Below are 20,088 nucleotides of genomic sequence, written 5' to 3' on the forward strand. Positions count from 1 at the left end.
GTTGAAGAGGCGTTGTTGCGCCTTCTTCACCAAGCTGTCTGTGTGGGTGGACCATTTCAGTTTGTCTGTGATGTGTATACCGAGGAACTTAAAACTTTCCACCTTCTCCACTGCCGTCCCGTTGATGTGAATAGGGGGGTGCTCCCTCTGCTGTTTCCTGATGTCCTGATCATCTCCTTTGTTTTGTTGACGTTGAGTGAGAGGTTGTTTTCCTGTCACCACACTCCAAGTGCTCTCACCTCCTCCCTGTTTGCTGTCTCGTCGTTGTCGGTAATCAAGCCCACTACTGTTGTGTCCTCTGCAAACTTGATGATTGAGTTGGAGGCGTGCATGGCCACGCAGTCATGGGTGAACAGGGAGTATAGGAGGGGGCTGAGCGTTGAGGATCAGCGAAGAGGAGATGTTGTTTCCTACCTTCACCACCTGGGGGCGGCCTGTCAGAAAGTGCAGGATCTATTTGCACAATGCGCGTTTCAGACCCAGGGCCTCAAGCTTAATGATGAGCTTGGAGGGTACTATGGTGTTGAATGCTGAGCTATAGTCAATGAACAGCATTCTTACATAGGTATTCCTCTTGCCCAGATGGGTTAAGACAATGTGCAGTGTGATGGCGATTGCATCGTCTGTGGACCTGTTGGGGCGGCATGCAAACTGAAGTGGGTCTAAGGTGGAAGGTAAGGTGGAGGTGATATGATCTTTGACTAGTCTCTCAAAGCACTTCATGATGAAAGAATAGTAATTTAGTTCAGTTATCTTTGCCTTCTTGGGTACAGGAACAATGGTGGCTATCTTGAAGCATGTGGGGACAGCAGACTGGAACACACCAGCCAGCTGGTCTGCGCATGCTCTGAGGATGTGTGTAAGGATACCGTCTGGGCCAGCAGCCTTGCCGGGATTAATACGTTTAAATGTCTTATTGACGTCGGCCACGGGGAAGGAGAGGGGGGGCCCACAGACCTTGGTAGCGGGCCACATCAGTGGCACTGTATTATCCTTAAAGCGTGGAAAGAAGATGTTTAGTTTGTCTGGAAGCAAGATGTCGGTGTCTGTGAGTGGCTGGTGTTATTTTTGTAGTCCGTAATTTCCTTTAGACCCTGCCACATTGTGCCTCATGTCTGATCCGTTGAATTGTGACTAAACTCTGTCCCTATACCGTCATTTCAATTTCTAAGACATTCACAGGTATGTAGGCCTATCACAACAAAAGTAACACTTAACTCATTAATTAAGTGTAGCCTATAGGACCTGTTTCAAATTATCACTTTTCCCTCAAGACAATAGTCGCTCCATTCGACTTCTTAAAATGTAGACCTAGATGTTCCAAAGGCGTGCATCAGCAACTTGTATGCGTAGGAGCCCAGAGATGCTAAACGTGTTTATGTTAATTAGCGGTCAATTACAGTGAAACCGGCAGTCATTTGCATGACAGTTACTGGCTGACAAAATATCATGACAAGCACAGCCCTAACCTGAACTATAATTAGGATTGAATGTAGTTTTTGCGTTTTCAAAACTAAACACTATGTCTGGAGCAAACCCAACACCTTTCATCACCCCGAGAACACAATCCACACAGTGAAGCATGGTGGTGGTGGCATTATGCTGTGGGGGTGTTTTTCACTGGCAGGGACTGGGAAACTGGTCAGACTTGAAGGAATGGTGGATGACACTAAATGCAGGGAAATCATTGAGGGAATCCTGTTTCAGTCTTCCAGAGATTTGAGACTGGGAAAGATTTTCACCTTCCAGCAGGACAATGACCCTAAGCATACTGCTAAAGCAACACACGAGTGGTTTAAGGGGAAACATTTAAATGTCTTAGAATGGCCTGGTCAATTCCCAGCCTCAATCCAATTGAGAATCTGTGGTATGACTTCTTTATTTTGATTTCATCTTTATTTTACCAGGTAGGCCAGCTGAGAACAAGTTCTCATTTACAACTGCGATATGGCCAAGATAAAGCAAAGCAGTGCGACAAAAACAACAACACAGAGTTACACATGGGATAAACAAACATATAGTCAGTAACACAATAGCAAATTGTATGTGCAGTGTGTGCAAATGTAGAAGAGTAGGGAGGTTAGGCAATAAATAGGCCATTGAGGTGAAATAATTACATTTAAGCATTAACACTGGAGTGATAGATGTGCAGATGATGATGTGCAAGTAGAGATACTGGGGTGCAAAAGAGCAAGAGATTAAGTAATAATATGGGGATGAGGTAGTTGGTTGTGCTACTTACAGATTGGCTGTGTACAGGTACAGTGATCGCTAAGCTCTTCTGACAGCTGATGCTTAAAGTTAGAGAGGGAGATATAAGACCCCAGCTTCAGTGACTTTTGAAATTCGTTCCAGTCATTGGCAGCAGAGAACTGGAAGGAAAGGCGGCCAAACGAAGTGTTGGCTTTCGGGATGACTTGTGAAATATACCTGCTGGAGCGCATGCTACGGGGTGGGTGTTGCTATGGTGACCAGTGAGCTGAGATAAGGCAGGGCTTTACCTAGCAAAGACTTTTAGATGACCTGGAGCCAGTGGGTTAGGCGACGAATATGTAGGGAGGGCCAGACAATGAGAGCATACAGGTCGCAGTGGTGGCTAGTATATGGGGCTTTGGTGACAAAACGTCTGTCACTGTGATAGAGTACATCCAGTTTTGCTGAGTAGAGTGTTGGAGGTTATTTTGTAAATTACATCGGCAAAGTCAAGGATCGGTAGGATAGTCAGTTTTACGAGGGTATGTTTGGCAGCATGAGGGACAGAGGCTTTGTTGCGAAATAGGAATCCAATTCTAGATTTATTTTTGGATTGGAGATGCTTAGAGGTCTGGACAACAGGCCCTCCGATTTCACACACTGAACTCTATCTGAAAAGTAGTTGGTGAACCAGGCGAGGCATTCATTTGAGAAGGCAAGGCTATTAAGTCTGCCGATAAGAATGCAGCGATTGACAGAGTCGAATGCCTTGACCAGGTCAATGAAGACGGTTGCACAGTACGGTATTTTATTGATGGCGGTTATGATATCGTTTAGGACCTTGAGCATGGTTGAGGTGCATCCATGACCAGCTCGGAAACCAGATTGCATGTTGGAGAAGGTATGGTGGGATTTGAAATGGTCGGTGATCTGTTTGTTAACATGGCTTTCAAAGATGTTAATAAGGCAGGGCAGGATGGATATACAGTTGAAGTCGGAACAGTACATACACTTAGGTTGGAGCCATTAAAACTAGTTTTTCAACCACTTCACAAATTTCTTGTTAACAAACTATAGTTTTGGCAAGTCGGTAAGGACATCTACTTTGCGCATGACACAAGTAATTTTTCGAACAATTGTTTACAGACAGATTATTTCACATACACACTGTATCACAATTCCAGTGTGTCAGTAGTTTACCGACACTAAGTTGACTGTGCCTTTTAAACAGCTTTGAAAATTCCCGAAAATTATGTCATGGCTTTAGATGCTTCTGATAGTCTAATTGACATCATTTGAGCCAATTGGAGGTGTATCTGTGGATATATTTCAAGGCCTACCTTCAAACTCAGTGCCTCTTTGCTTGACATCATGAGAATATCAAATGAAATCAGCCAAGACCTCAGAAAAAAATTGTAGACCTCCACAAGTCTGGTTCATCCTTGGGAGCAATTTCCAAATGGCTGAAGGTACCACGTACATCTGTACAAACAATAGTTTGCAAGTATTAACACCATGGGACCACGCAGCCGTCATACCACTCAGGAAGGAGACGTGTTCTGTCTCCTAGAGATTAACATACTTTAGTGCGAAAAGTACAAATCAATCCGAGAACAACAGCAAAGGATCTTGTGAAGATGCTGGAGAAAACAGGCACCAAAGTATCTATATCCACAGTAAAACGAGTCCTATATCGACATAACCTGAAAGGCCGCTCAGCAAGGAAGAAACCACGGCTCCAAAACTGCCATAAAAAAGTCACTTAACAGTACAAACTCTGAAGATAGATGAGGGGCAATCAATTTACATACGTGTCCAGGGCACAGCTGGGGGCTGAAGGGGGTCTATTACAACGGTGAGAGACTTGTTTCTGGAAAGGTGGATTTTTAAACATAGAAGCTCAAATTGTTTTTGCACAGACCTGGATAGTATGACAGGACTCTGCAGGCTCTCGCTGCAGTAGATTGCAACTCCGCCCCCTTTGTCAGTTCTATCTTGTCCGAAAATGTTATAGTTAGGGATGGAAATTTTAGGATTTTTGGTGGCCTTCCTAAGCCAGGATTCAGACACGGCTAGGACATCCGGTTTGATGGAGTGTGCTAAAGCAGTGAAGAAAACAAACTTAGGGAGGAGGCTTCTAATGTTAACATACATGAAACCAAGGCTTTTACGGTTACAGAAATCAACAAATGAGAGCGCCTGTTGAATGGGAGCGATGCTGGGGGCTGCAGGGCCTAGGTTAACCTCTACATCAGAGGAGGAGTAGGATAAGGGTACAGCTAAAGGCTATAAGAACTGGTTGTCTAGTTCGTCCGGAACAGAGAGTAAAAGGAGCAGATTTCTGGACGCGGAAGAATAGATTCAAGGCATCATGTACAGACAAGGGTATGGTAGGATGTGAGTACAGTGGAGGTAAATCTAGGCATTGAGTGATGATTTAAGCCAGGTGAGGTCACTGCATGTGTGGGGGGGGGGGGGGGGGGTGGGGGGGGGGGGTGGAACAAAAGGGCTAGCTAAGGCATATTGGGCAGGGCTGGAGGCTCTACAGTGAAATAAGACAATAATCACTAACCAAAACAGCAGTAGACAAGACATATTGACATTAGGGAGAGGTATGTGTAGCCGAGTGATCATGGGTCCAGTGAGTAGCTAGGCGTGCTGGAGACACAGTGATTCAGACACCTAGCAGGCCTCCTGGGGACGTCGCAATGGAAGGGCCTGTAGAAACCCCTTCGGGCAGTTACATCGGCAGACCAGTTGTGATGGATCGTCGGGGCTCCGTGTCGGAAGTAAAGGGGTCCAGGCCGATTGGCAACTGAGGTATTGTAGCCCAGGAATTGGCTAATGGATCTCTTTGGCTATCTGGGAGATGGGCCTAGCTCGAGGCTAGCTCCAGGCTAACTGGTGCTTTCTTCGGGACAGAGATGTTAGCCAGGAGTAGCCATTTGGATAGCAGCTAGCTAGCTGTGATGATTCGGTGTAAAGGTTCATAGCTTGCGGTAGGAATCCGGGAAGATGTGGTAGTAAAAAAGCAGTCCGATATGCTCCGGGTTGATATCGCGCTGTGCAGAGTGGTAGGAATTGACCTGGCTGAGGCTGGCTGATGTTTGAGTTAACTGTGATGACTCCTAGCAGTGGCTAACTGACTACTAGCTAGCAGCTAGTTAGCTGGCTAGCTTCTGATGGGGGTTCTGGTTCTAAAGTATAAAAAATAGTAGATCCATACCACATTGGGTGAGGCGGGATGCAGGAGAGTATGTTCAGTCCGTAGATGGAAATTGAGATTAAAAATATAAAAATATATACGAAATACATACGAAGGAAAAAAAAAATATATATATATAAAGGGACAAGACAAAAACAGACTGCTACACCATCTTGGAACATTATGGAACATCTAGGACTTAAAGATTGTTGTACACCAGCGGAACCCATCCAACTTGAAGGAGCTGGAGCAGCTTTGCCTTGAATAATGGGCAAAAATCCCAGTGGCTACATGTGCCAAGCTTATAGAGACATATCCCAAGAGAGGGAGGGGGGGGTGAATAGTTATTGACGCTGAAGTTCTCTTTTTTGTGTGTCTTATTTCTTGTTTGTTTCACAGTAAAAAATATTTAGCATCTTCAAAGTGGTAGGCATGTCATGTAAATTAAATGATACAAACCCCCCAAAAATACATTTTAATTCCAGGTTGTAAGGCAACAAAATAGGAAAAATGCCAAGGGGGGTGAATACTTTCGCAAGCCCCTGTAGGTATGTGGTAAATTGTTACAGTGCCTTGCGAAAGTATTCGGCCCCCTTGAACTTTGAGACCTTTTGCCACATTTCAGGCTTCAAACATAAAGATATAAAACTGTATTTTTTTGTGAAGAATCAACAACAAGTGGGACACAATCATGAAGTGGAACGACATTTATTGGATATTTCAAACTTTTTTAACAAATCAAAAACTGAAAAATTGGGCGTGCAAAATTATTCAGCCCCTTTACTTTCAGTGCAGCAAACTCTCTCCAGAAGTTCAGTGAGGATCTCTGAATGATCCAATGTTGACCTAAATGACTAATGATGATAAATACAATCCACCTGTGTGTAATCAAGTCTCCGTATAAATGCACCTGCACTGTGATAGTCTCAGAGGTCCGTTAAAAGCGCAGAGAGCATCATGAAGAACAAGGAACACACCAGGCAGATCCGAGATACTGTTGTGAAGAAGTTTAAAGCCGGATTTGGATACAAAAAGATTTCCCAAGCTTTAAACATCCCAAGGAGCACTGTGCAAGCGATAATATTGAAATGGAAGGAGTATCAGACGACTGCAAATATACCAAGACCTGACCGTCCCTCTAAACTTTCAGCTCATACAAGGAGAAGACTGATCAGAGATGCAGCCAAGAGGCCCATGATCACTCTGGATGAACTGCAGAGATCTACAGCTGAGGTGGGAGACTCTATCCATAGGACAACAATCAGTCGTATATTGCACAAATCTGTCCTTTATGGAAGAGTGGCAAGAAGAAAGCCATTTCTTAAAGATATCCATAAAAAGTGTTGTTTAAAGTTTGCCACAAGCCACCTGGGAGACACACCAAACATGTGGAAGATGAAACCAAAATTGAACTTTTTTGCAACAATGCAAAATGTTATGTTTGGCGTAAAAGCAACACAGCTGAACACACCATCCCCACTGTCAAACATGGTGGTGGCAGCATCATGGTTTGGGCCTGCTTTTCTTCAGCAGGGACAGGGAAGATGGTTAAAATTGATGGGAAGATGGATGGAGCCAAATACAGGACCATTCTAGAAGAAAACATGATGGAGTCTGCAAAAGACCTGAGACTGGGACGTAGATTTGTCTTCCAACAAGACAATGATCCAAAACATAAAGCAAAATCTACAATGGAATGGTTCACAAATAAACATATCCAGGTGTTAGAATGGCCAAGTCAAAGTCCAGACCTGAATCCAATCGAGAATCTGTGGAAAGAACTGAAAACTGCTGTTCACAAATGCTCTCCATCCAACCTCACTGAGCTCGAGCTGTTTTTCAAGGAGGAATGGGAAAAAATGTCAGTCTCTCGATGTGCAAAACTGATAGAGACATACCCCAAGCGACTTACAGCTGTAATCGCAGCAAAAGGTGGCGCTACAAAGTATTAACTTAAGGGGGCTGAATAATTTTGCACGCACAATTTTTCAGTTTTTGATTTGTTAAAAAAGTTTGAAATATCCAATAAATGTTGTTCCACTTCATGATTGTGTCCCACTTGTTGTTGATTCTTCACAAAAAAATACAGTTTTATATCTTTATGTTTGAAGCCTGAAATTTGGCAAAAGGTTGCAAAGTTCAAGGGGGCCGAATACTTTCGCAAGGCACTGTATATTGAGAAATGTCAAATAAACGCATCTACTTATGCAGGCTTAGTTATTTTTAATCAAGGTACATTTATTCATGCAGTTTACTCATCTCTGTTTCCTTATGGCAGTGTAGAAGTAGTACCACAACATGTTCAGTAGATGGCAAGGTGTAGACCTGTTTTAAAGCCCTGTGATCTTGATATTGTGGTATCTGGATCACAAGGTCGTATCCGATCATTTTCTGAAACAGCTCAAAAACAGCCATATCGACTGATCCTGGATCGTAAAAAAAGAGGATTACAGAATTCGGATCATTCTGATGCAGATGAAAAGTTTTGACAAACTGGGCCCTGGTCTCCTGAGTGGGGTTCACTACTGGGGGAGAAGGAGGCTGGTCGTCACTGACCCTGAAAATACACATGGATTTCAGAGTTCTATTGGCAGAGACTCTATGCTATGCCCCTTCTGTGAAGTTACTTATTCTTCATATTTATTTGAGATAGACAACCATATCTGGCGTCCTTAGCACAGTAAAAGCAGGGTTTGGAATCATGGGCACTGTTGTGATAAAGACCAAGGAAAATCAAATTCCTACCAGAAGAGGGAGTACAGTAGCTGGGCTTACACTTCAGTTGCATATATATTATACATAGCTGCATATAGCTTATTACTGAACTATTGGAAACGGTTTCTAAAACAGGTGTGTTCTTCAGTCCTGTAGGTGCATTCCCTTCTAGCAGGAGTGAGTTCAGAGGGGGATTGATCAGCCTTTCTAAATGGATCAGACAACACTTATTGGCAGCCCATATCTTACTCTCCTTTGTGTGCTCTTGGTAGGTAATAATAACCAGTCCATGATCTACTGATCAGGGTATGGCAGGACAGGTTAGAGAGGTACATGAGTGTATGGTCATATTAGTTAGTGTGTGCTTGTCTTTTCCTCCTGCTTGTGACTAGCTGGATTCAAACCCTGGCTTTAAACAAGACTGTGTTAGGCCGCTGAGCTAAAGCCTAGGCATTAACCTAGGGAACCAACACAATTCTTCCGGTGTCAGGCAAGGTTACTCATCACGCAAGTGTGGTTCACCGAACCACATCCATTACATGTGGGAAGGGGTGAGGTTATCATAAGTCTGTGTTGTCAATGTTAAGCTGCAGTGAGTGATGCTGTGCCAGTAGTTGTCGGTCTGTGTCGTAGCTCCACTGTGTGCCAGGATGTGATTGAGACTGGGTTTATTATTGTGGGCAGACTGTCTGTCTTCTAATATTACTGAGAGGAATATTAAGAATTTGCCTCATCATTTTTTCTCTCTCTCAACCATTTATATACTATTTGACATTAAACCAATCCACTAGGCACAGATTTATTTATTTTACAAGGCAAGTCAGTTAAGAACAAATTCTTATTTTCAATGACAGCCTAGGAACAGTGGGTTAACTGCCTTGTTCAGGGGAAGAATGACAGGTTTGTACCTTGTCAGCTCGGGGAATTGATCTTGCAACCTTTCGGATACTATTCCAACGCTCTAACCACTAGGCTACGCTGTCAGTTTAACATCTAGTTTTAATTCACATTTGGTTGAAGTGTCATCTAACTTGAATTCAACAGGTAATCCACCAAAAATGTCACCTTGTCATTGGATTTGGCTAAATTAAATTGATGACTTGGTGCAAATCCAATCAGATTTCCAAGTTGATTGAATGTCATCTCATAGATTTTTTTAACGTTGAAATGACGTAGAAACAACTTTAATTCAACCAGTTTGTGCCCAGTGGGAAGTGTCTTGTGAAAATACTACTGAAAGACAATTATTTACTTCCACCTGGGGCTGTATAATATTATATATTACAAAAGTAATATAGAAAAAGCAAACCTACCATTCAAATGTCTTCAAATCATTGCATCACATGGTGACACCCAAGCAGCATCTAGAAAAGTATGGAATTATAAGAATGAAAATGACAGACAATCTCAGATGGCCTCTGAAAAATTATTTAAAAAGTATAAACACTTCTAAGAGCCAGAGAGGATCATCCAAGTGTCTGACTGTTAAGCAGAAAAACAGCCCTGTATTGAAACGTTTGCTATGTGGGAGTTGAGCCATGACTTTTGAGACTTTCTCAGGTCCAATGTCTGGTCTGGTCTGGATCTTACTGAGGTTTCCCCACTGTGCCAAGTCCCTGAGACAGCTCAGATAAATGCAGTTCCTCCACAAACAGAAGCAAATTCCATTCAGCCATTAACAAAGTAATGCAACCTCAGGGCACGGACTAACTACAAATCATCTTGTTTTCCCCCAATGTTTATTTTCCCAGGTAGCCAAACTGATCAGAACTTGCTTTGTTGACACCCGTGCAAGACAGCCTCACAGCTCACTGTGTTTTTAAACACACTGGTCATTTGTACATTTGGGTGGGTAGAGTAAGGAATCTCACTCTATAGTATATCGGGGGCAGATGTCTGTATCTCTTCTCCTTTTAAGGGACTCATAGCTCACATAGTTCCTAACTAGACTCGGCTACAGCAGCTCTGCTGCCAGCCATTCTTACCAGGGGCAGGAAAACTTCCGATCTGTCCCTCTGCATACACATTTATTCTGCTTGTTATTGCATACTACTTTATTTAAATGACTTGTTATTGCATACTACTTTATTTAAATGACTTGTTATTGATTATTATTGATCTTGAGATTTGGACTGCATTATTAAGGGAGCTTTAGTTTAAGTAAGCATTTCGTTGCATCGTTTACACCTGTTGTAACTGGTAAGGGAGCTTTAGTTTAAGTAAGCATTTCATTGCATCGTTTACACCTGTTGTAACTGGTAAGGGAGCTTTAGTTTAAGTAAGCATTTCATTGCATCGTTTACACCTGTTGTAACTGGTAAGGGAGCTTAAGTTTAAGTAAGCATTTCATTGCATCGTTTACACCTGTTGTAACTGGTAAGGGAGCTTTAGTTTAAGTAAGCATTTCATTGCATCGTTTACACCTGTTGTAACTGGTAAGGGAGCTTTAGTTTAAGTAAGCATTTCATTGCATCGTTTACACCTGTTGTAACTGGTAAGGGAGCTTTAGTTTAAGTAAGCATTTCATTGCATCGTTTACACCTGTTGTAACTGGTAAGGGAGCTTTAGTTTAAGTAAGCATTTCATTGCATCGTTTACACCTGTTGTAACTGGTAAGGGAGCTTTAGTTTAAGTAAGCATTTCATTGCATCGTTTACACCTGCTGTAACTGGTAAGGGAGCTTAAGTTTAAGTAAGCATTTCATTGCATCGTTTACACCTGTTGTAACTGGTAAGGGAGCTTTAGTTTAAGTAAGCATTTCATTGCATCGTTTACACCTGTTGTAACTGGTAAGGGAGCTTTAGTTTAAGTAAGCATTTCATTGCATCATTTACACCTGTTGTAACTGGTAAGGGAGCTTTAGTTTAAGTAAGCATTTCATTGCATTGTTTACACCTGTTGTAACTGGTGTACGCAACTAATAAACTTTGATTTGATTTCTGTGCTAAAGGCTCACTTCCGAGAAATCCTTGCGTTCCCATTTTAGGTGTTGAAATACTCAGCGTGTCACACTGTGAAGCAAAGAGGGCCAAAAGGTGGGCCAGTTATCATGAAGTGATATGTTCCTCTAAGCTTGATGAATTCAGGACAACTCCCAGAGTTCTGAATGTGTCAAATATAATTTTCTTGAGTAACAGACTAATATTATTGTGTTGTTCCTGACAGAGGAGGAGAAGGAGCTCTGCGTCTGATTTAAGTATGATGACATTTAAAGCTATTTCTCTCCCTCCCTCCCTCCCTTTCTCTCCCTCCTTTAAGAGTTCCCAACAGCCTCAATTTCTGTCACTCCCCTGAGTGATCGTTTTTTTCCTTCTATAAATTCAGACAGCAAGCTGACAACATTGCCCAACTCAGTGCCACGTGCCTTTTCTGCAATTACTTTTGTTTCTATTTTGTGCTCTCGTTAAGAACCTACTCTGTTTTATATACATTTCCAAGTATCGCCAGGACAACACTCAATTACTCTGGTCCAAGTAGTCTCACTGGACCAGTCCTCAACATCGTATTCTCGTTCGAGAATGTTAGAGGACTTGAAAAGTCAAGTGCAATAAGGAGATCCACGTAAGGAGTGAAGAGGGAGAGGGGGATTTAAAGGAAGTCAGATCAACTTCACCCCCTTTCTGTTTTATTCAAGAGGACGTTCTTCTCATCTGCTACATCTATTTCTACTGTTCACCATTTCCTGCAGAAGAAAATAAACTTAAAAGACCATGTGACATCATTTTAATACTCCTTTTTAGGAGTGTTTTTGCTACATCAAGAAAAATTGTTTCCCTCCCATTTCTGTCTTTCAAGTAACCTTTCCTGATAAACATTTAAATTGAAACCAGAGGGAGCTGCTCCTGTCCCAATGTGTGGCGTGTGCTTGTCAAGAGCTGAGAGAGAACATAGTAAAGAGAGGAGAGGAAAGGAAAGGAGGGAGGAGAGGAGAGGAGGAGAAGCAATCTCTCCACTGAAGGGTCTGTTCTTTGATCAACTTTCATAGGGGTTTTTGTCCTCCAGTGTATTCTCTCCCACTCTCTTTAATGACTATGGGTATGCGTGCCTCTTGGCTGATCATTACCACATGTTAATCGGGAGTCCACTGATTACCAGAGGTCAGGTCTAATCCTGTCACAAATACACAAATCTAAAGTATCACATACAGTATGTTACAGCTACTACAAGATGCCACTACCATCGGATCCACATGTAACACCAGGGATGATAAACAGGCTGAGACCTTGTAACAACAATTGCAACAAGGCACACCCTTGTCATTAACTACCGGTCATTTTCAATTAGTTTATTTCTATGTTATGACCTGGCTCAAAGGCTATACCGAATCAAGTGTAATGTAAGAACAATATTGTTACATAGGATATACTCGTAATAATCATGTAACTACCCAGGAGCAAGCAACTTAATGTAAAGTGAAATCTAGTTGGGCGTAACCTTGTAATGTGGCAACCGTTGCAGGCAATAGGCTAACCAGGAGAAATGAAAAGACAGGAGACCTTTAGGTTTAACCCTTTAGGTTGCATCGTATTTGCCATCTTAGACAAACAGTAATGAGGAAGCAGTCGGTGGTTGCAGAGCCGCTGGGAAAAAAGGTGGTGAGACAGCATTTGCCCCAGTACTTTTCAATCTGGTGTGGCGCCACCAGGACCGAGTTTGGGAAGTCCTGGCCAGCTTTTTGTTTTAGCTATCTAACATTAGCTAGCTAGGTTTATGCGGTCATGCAGCCAACAAATAATGTTAATCATTTAGACTCACCGAATAAATGTGTTTGGCACAGGATAAAGAAGATGAAACGATCTGCTTCTGCTACCCAAGGCCAAGGGATACTAAAGTTCCTGAAAAGGTTAGTCAGCCAGTTAGTCCAGTAATGTTGGCATATTACTTCATTTCCACTGTTGTTGATTATTCACAAGTGTTTGTGGCACAGATTTCACTGTCTTTAAAGTAAAAAACCCTACAGATTCCACCACTGAGCAGTTTACACAGACAATATGAACACGTTTGTCCAACCATAACAAATTCATGGCTAATGCATAAAAAGCGAAATGATGGATTCTAGCATCACCAAAACTTTCACAAATACAGAGACAGGCAGTCATCATGGCATCAGTATTTTTTGGACTAGCTAGTGTATAGTGACACCTACTGATATGAACTGGTAATGTAGATTTGGTTAGAATAGAGTGGAATAGAACGAGTGACACTCAATCAAATCTACTTCATGAAAAGAGGGATATTGTTATTAATGAAAATCTTGAAAGTAGTTGTTTTAATGATTGAATATATATGGCAATCAGTTCCTACAGTGAGCACCAGGGAACCAACCTCTGATGAGCCAGATGGAGACCAGGACAACAACACAAGGTTAGTGGTTTTATGAATTACACATAAAAACAACTTTGTTACAAAGTATACTGTGTATACTTTAGTGTTAAATGTAATCCCGCCTTGTTACAAATTCTACTGTGTATAGTGTTAAATGTAACCCTACATTACATAATGGTTACAGAACAAATAATTGTAGATCACTGTAATCCGATGAACAAATAATAGATTTTATGACAAAATTAAAACAATTTTCTACATTGAAACGTGTCTTTTTTATTTTTCAAATTCCACTGCTTAACTTTGTGTGTGTATAGAGTGAAATTAATATTTAAAGACATTTAACCATTCTTTGCGTAACACTCAGCCCTGCCATAGTAATTCATTAAACTACAGAGTATGTTGTCCATTGAAGTTGTTGTCTCTGGCTCTTTTGAAATCAGATTCAGAATTAATAATAAAGGTTTGTGGTAGTTTGAAGGGTTGGATCCACCTTAGGCCAGGAGTGTTTCCAATCCATATGACCCGACAAGAAAAATCTCAGCCTTATAGTTATAGCAAAGATGAAAAGGGAAGCTATCTATAATAATAATATTTTATCATAGCCTATGAATAGGGCCCAGAGTTTTACCTGACCAGGTCATGAGATCAGGAAAAACTCCAGGCCCCAGAAAAGACACATATGAAATTTGCCACACCACTTCTGAACCTGTGGTGCCACCTCATGGGAGGCTTGCAAAGAGTTATGGGATATTACAATCCTGTTGTCTTAAGTTGTGTTCCCCTGCTCAGACGTTGCATGCATCAACCAATGGTTGCATGCCACATCATCGACTGTGTCATCAAATTACAGATTGCTATAACATATGATGTGGTCAGCTGATACATAAAAAACCTATCCAGAGGTTGTAAGATCTTGCAAGCATTAACAATGTCCGAGCAGAGGAACTTTGCATGTAAAATCCATTTATTCAATCATTAGAACAACTACTTTCGACATTTTTATTGAAAATTACATTTTGGTCATTTAGCAGATGCTCTTATCCAGAGCAACTAGGATTAAGTGCCTCGATAGAATTTTTAACCTAGTTGACTCAGGGATTCAAATCAGCAACTTTTCAAAACTTGAGGGGCCAAATGAAATTGCTGGCCTGTGGGCCAGTTGGGGAACCCTGCTCTATTCTAACAAATCTGCATTACCAGTTCATATCAGTAGGTCTCACTATGCACTAGCTAGTCGAAAAAGACTGATGCCATGATGACTGCCTGTCTCAGTGTTTGTGAAAATTATGGTGGTGCTAGAATCCATCAATTCTCTCTTTATTTGTTAGCCATCCATCTGTTATGGTTGGACAAATGTGTTAATATTGTCTGTGTAGACTGCTTTGTGGCGGATATTTTTTAAATTATTTTTTACTTTAATGACAGAAGTTTGTGCCACAAACATTTGTGAATAATCAACAGCAGTGGAAATAAAGTAATATGCCAACATTATTGTACTAACAAACTGGGTGACTAACCTTTTCAGGAACTTCAGTATCCCTTGGCCTTGGATAGCAGCAGATCGTTTATTTAGTGAGTCTAAATTATTAATGTTAGCTGCTGGCTGCATGATTACATCAACCTAAGGTTAATTAGCTAGTTTTCTAGCTAGGCTACTAAAGCTAATGTTAGCAGTTTCGTTAGCTAGCTAAGATTGGATCATAGATGCCATAAAGAGGTCAATGGAACTAGTCAAAAACAATGGAAAGGCCCTGATCCCCGTGATTCGCTGGAGAAGGATACTGAGATTTCAAGGCAAAAGATGAGGGTGGCTTGCGAGGATCAGGCGACGAGTGGCTAATCTGCCCTTGCCTTCCATTCTGCTAGCTAACGTTCAATCGCTGGAAAATAGATGGGACGAACTGAAAGCACGTATATCCTACCAACGGGACATTAAAAACTGTAATATCTTGTGTTTCACCGAGTCATGACTGAACGACGACATTAACATACAGCTAGCAGGTTATACACTCTATTGGTGAGACAGAACAGCAACCTCGTAAGACATGGGTGGGGGCCTATGCATTTATGTAAACAACAACTGGTGCACGATATCTAAGGAAGTCTCCAAGTTTTGCTCGCCTGAGGTAGAGTATCTCATGATAAGCTGTAGACCACACTATCTACCTAGAAAGTTTTAATCTGTATTTTTTGTAACTCTCTACAAACCACCACAGAGCGAGGTTGGCACTAAAATGAGCTGTATTCCGCCATAAGCAAACAGGAAAACGCTCATCCAGAGACGGTGCTCCTAGTGGCCGTAGACTTTAATGCAGGGAAGTTTAAATCAGTTTTACCGAATTTATATCAGCATGTTAAATGTGCAACCAGAGGGAAAAAAACTCCACCTTTACTCCACACACAGATTGCATACACAGCTCTCCCTCGCCCTCCATTTGGCAAATCAAACCATAACTCTAACAATTAAAGCAGGAAGCACCGGTGACTCGGTCTATAAAAAAAAGTGGTCAGATGAAGCAGACGCTAAACTACAGGACTGTTTTCCTGGCACAGAATGGAATGTGTTCCGGGATTCTTCCAATGCCATTGAGGAGTACACCACATCAGTCACTGGCTTTATCAATAATTAACTGTATATACATACCCCAACCAGAAGCCATGGATTACAGGCAACATTTGCACTGAGCTAAAGGGTAGAGCTGCCGCTTTCAATGAGCTGGAAAGAAATCCCGCTATGCCCTCCAACAAACCATCAAACAGGCAAAGCTCCAATACACGACTAAGATCAAATCCTACTACACCGGCTCCGACGCTCGTCGGATGTGCCAGGGCTTGCAAACTATTACAGACTACAAAAGGAAGCACAGCCGATAGCTGCCCAGTGACATGAGCCTACCAGACGAACTAAATAACTTCTATGCTGCATTCGAGGCAAGTAACACTGAAACATACATGAGAGCATCAGCTGTCCCGGACGACTGTGTGATCACGCTCTCAGCAGCCTATATGAGTAAGGCATTTAAACAGGTCAACATTCAACATTCAACATTCAGACAGATTACCAGGCACTCCGATCATGCGCTGACCAACTGGCAAGTGTCTTCACTGACATTTTCAACCTCTCCCTGTCTGTAATACCAACATGTTTCAAGAAGACCATCATAGTCCCTGTGCCCAAGAACACTAAGGTAAATGACTACCGACCCGTAGCACTCACGTCTGTAGCCATGAAATGCTTTGAAAGGCTGGTCATGGCTTTCATCAACACCATTATCCCAGAAACCCTAGACCCACTCCAATTTGCATACTGAACCAACAGATCCACAGATGATGCAATCTCTATTGCACTCCACACTGCCCTTTCCCACCTGGACAAAGGAACACCTATGTGAGAATGCAATTCATTGACTACAGTTCAGCGTTCAACACCACAGTGCCATCAAAGCTCATCACTAAGCTAAGGACCCTGGGACTAAACACCTCCCTCTGCAACTGGATCCTAGACTTTCTGACGGGCCGCCTCCAGGTGATAAGGGTGGGTAACAACACATCCGCCACGCTGATCCTCAACACGGGGGTGCGTGCTCGTCCCCTCCTTTACTCCCTGTTCACTCATGACTGCACGACTCCAACACCATCATTACGTTTGCTGATGACAAAACAGTGGTAGGCCTAATCACCAACAAAGATGAGACAGCCTATAGGGAGGAGGTCAGAGGCCTGACAGTGTGGTGCAAGGACAACAACCTCTCCCTCAACGTGATCAAAACAAAGGAGAAGATTGTGGATTACAGGAAAAGGAGGACTGAGCACAACCCCATTCTCATCGACGGGTCACCAAGACAGTCGTGAAGAGGGCACGACAAAACCTATTCCCCCTCAAGAGACTGAAAAGATTTGGCATGGATCCTGAGATCCTCAAAAGGTTTTACAGCTGCACCATCGAGAGCATCCTGACGGGTTGCATCACTGCCTGGTATGGCAACTGCTCTGCCTCCGATACCTCAGAGGGTAGTGCGTACGGCATAGTACATCACCGGGGCCAAGCTTCCTGCCATCCAAGACATCTATACCAGGAGGTGTCAGAGGAAGGCCCTAAAAATGGTCAAAGTCTCCAGCCACCTTAGTCATAGAATGTTCTCTCTGCTACCGCACAGCAAGTGGTACCGGAGCGCCAAATATAGGTCCAAGAGGCTTCTACTCTCATCACTTTAATAACCCCCTGCATGTACATAATATCCTCGACACCAATGCCCCCGCACATTGACACATTGACTCTGAACTGGTACCCTGGGATGTAGCCCCGCTATTGTTATTTACTGCTGCTCTTTAATTATTTGTTTTTCTTCTCTCTCTCGTTCTTTTTCTTGTTGGTATTTTCTTAACTGCATTGTTGGTTAAGGGCTTGTAAAGTAAGCATTTCACTGTAAGATCTGTTGTATTCGGAGCATGTGACAAATAAAATTTGACCGCATTTATTAATCTACCTAGTTTTAGAGGACGACTAAACTGCTTTTATTAAATTGCTTTTACTGACACATACCTTGTTTCCATTCAAATTTGTGTTCGCTCTCTTGTGAGGCAAGCAAACAGGTAGGCAGGAGAGGATGATGAGCGAAGAAAGAAACCAAGTGCAGAATCAAACAAAAATGTGCTGGTGCAACCAAACATAGTTGTTGATAGGCTTGTTTGATGAGGGTCTGTACACTGTAGCTAGGAGACCACTGTGACTGACTTCACTAGACAAAACAAAGACAAACGGGCTGAAATTGGGTGAGGTACCATGTCAACTGTTCCAATAACAGAGGCCTGCTTTTTTAACATTGCAAAACTTTTTAGAGTTTTTCTATGACATTAACTTATGAATATGTCTGGTAAACCCATTCAGTGCGGCTGCTTTGAAAGATTTCACGTTTTCCTACGGCTCTGCATGAATTTGTTTATTTTCAAACAGTGCCGCATTGTCTTAAACTGTTAAACATAATTTGTACAGAAGTAGCTAGTTATGCTAACGTTAGCTAGCTAACCAGAAGAATGTTTACAATCCCATGGCCTCTTGATTCAACTAACTTCCCACAACGATTTTAATCAGAACATGATTAAAATCATTGCATTTAGCCAGCTACTGTTTTTGTTGTACTTCTTGGGTCAAAAGATTTAAGCAAATGATCCCAATTGTAGTAGTAGCAGCTTGTGACAAGTTTATGTTGAAGTACATGGATAAGTAGCCTGGGCAAGATCTAACAGCGATATTATATTTGACATAAACTCAGACCTGGATGATCTGTTGTTATTGTCTTCTGTGGAATTCAGAACATTGTTGGACAAGTATAAAGCGCTTTGTATCCATAGAGCCACTTATTGGTTTCCTATAGTCAACCCTCCAATCCTAAATTGGGAGAACACTAATTTAGAATGCCTGAAGGTTTAACAGTACTTGTGTATGTCTGTGTGTTTATGCACGCGCGTGTTCAACTTCAAGAACATAATAGCTGTCTGTTAGTGACGTTTGTGTTGTTTATGGTGAAAATGCCATTAAAAACATTCCGATGCAGATTAGTTTGTGTTTTTTCCCCCCTGACAATCAAAACCTAATATTGCAAACTCTTCACTGCTTTAGGGCCAAATTTGAACAAATTCTTAAATCGTGATTAACTAAAGCTATTAACTCTATTAATTATTTTAATCGTTTGACAGCCCTAGTTTGAATATGAATCTTTGTCAAATCCATTAAAGAAAATTTAAACTGAAGGATTTTCTCTTGTCTCCTTATTTCTCCTGGTTATGCTATTGTCTGCAAAGGTTGTTACATTGGAACTACCAAGTCATTAACAATGTCACTTCACTTTACATTAAGTTGCTTCTCCTGGGCAAGTACATTGTAAATATATGTATATCCCTTGTACCAACATTGTAATTACAACTAAGTTGGTTGTCAAAGATTTGCTACATTACAAGCACAATGTAACTGAATGGGTTATACCTAATGTTCGCCTGGTTAGCCTATTGTCTGCAAAGGTTGTTACATTTAAACTACATAGTAATTATAAAGGTTATACCCAACTGGGTTTCACTTTACATTAAGTTTCCTACTACTGGGTAGGTACATGATAATTACAAGTATATCCTATGTAAGTATATCTGGCAAGTAGCCTGGTGGTTAGAGCGTTGGACTAGTAACCGAAAGGTTGCAAGATTGAATCCCCAAGCTGACAAGGTAGAAATATGTCGTTCTCCCCCTGAACGCCCACTGTTCCTAGGCTGTCATTGAAAATAAGAATTTGTTCTTAACTGACTTGCCTAGCTACATAAAGGTAAAAACATTTTTTTAACTCCCTAGCTTTTGAGCCAGGTCATAATATAGAAATAAACTAATTGAAAATAAGGTCCTAGCCTATTTATAAATCCTGGTATTATTATGTGAATTCGATAGTAGTGGCACCTTGTAGTTATGTGCAACAAGGTCGGATTTTGGTTGGAGTCAGTGGCGAATTTAAGAATAGGCGATATGTGCAAGGGGGCGACGCACAAAAACATTTGGAATGGTGACAATTTCCGCAATCAGTTTTCTATTGCTCATTTGCACGTCACATCAGTGATATCATGTCACCGTGTGGGACTGTGGGTCAATTAACTATGTCGGAGTG

General features: G+C 41.8%; 1 protein-coding gene across 2 annotated transcripts in view; it reads left to right on the plus strand.

Annotated features, from left to right (window-relative positions):
- The window catches only part of itga11b (integrin, alpha 11b), a 91,037-nt gene that overhangs the window by 13,308 nt on the left and 57,641 nt on the right, over nucleotides 1–20,088 (plus strand). The window contains exons 2-3 of one of the 2 annotated variants that reach the window (XM_021565519.2): nucleotides 12,891–12,956; nucleotides 13,411–13,477. The exons of the other annotated variant lie outside the window; for it this stretch is intronic. Coding sequence (XP_021421194.1) covers nucleotides 13,444–13,477 — 34 coding nt within the window. The 5' untranslated portion in view covers nucleotides 12,891–12,956; nucleotides 13,411–13,443. The remainder of the gene's footprint in view (nucleotides 1–12,890; nucleotides 12,957–13,410; nucleotides 13,478–20,088) is intronic. 2 annotated transcript variants of the gene reach the window in all.

This window comes from Oncorhynchus mykiss, chromosome 2 (genome assembly GCF_013265735.2).
Source record: "Oncorhynchus mykiss isolate Arlee chromosome 2, USDA_OmykA_1.1, whole genome shotgun sequence".
In the NCBI taxonomy this organism is placed as follows: domain Eukaryota; kingdom Metazoa; phylum Chordata; class Actinopteri; order Salmoniformes; family Salmonidae; genus Oncorhynchus; species Oncorhynchus mykiss.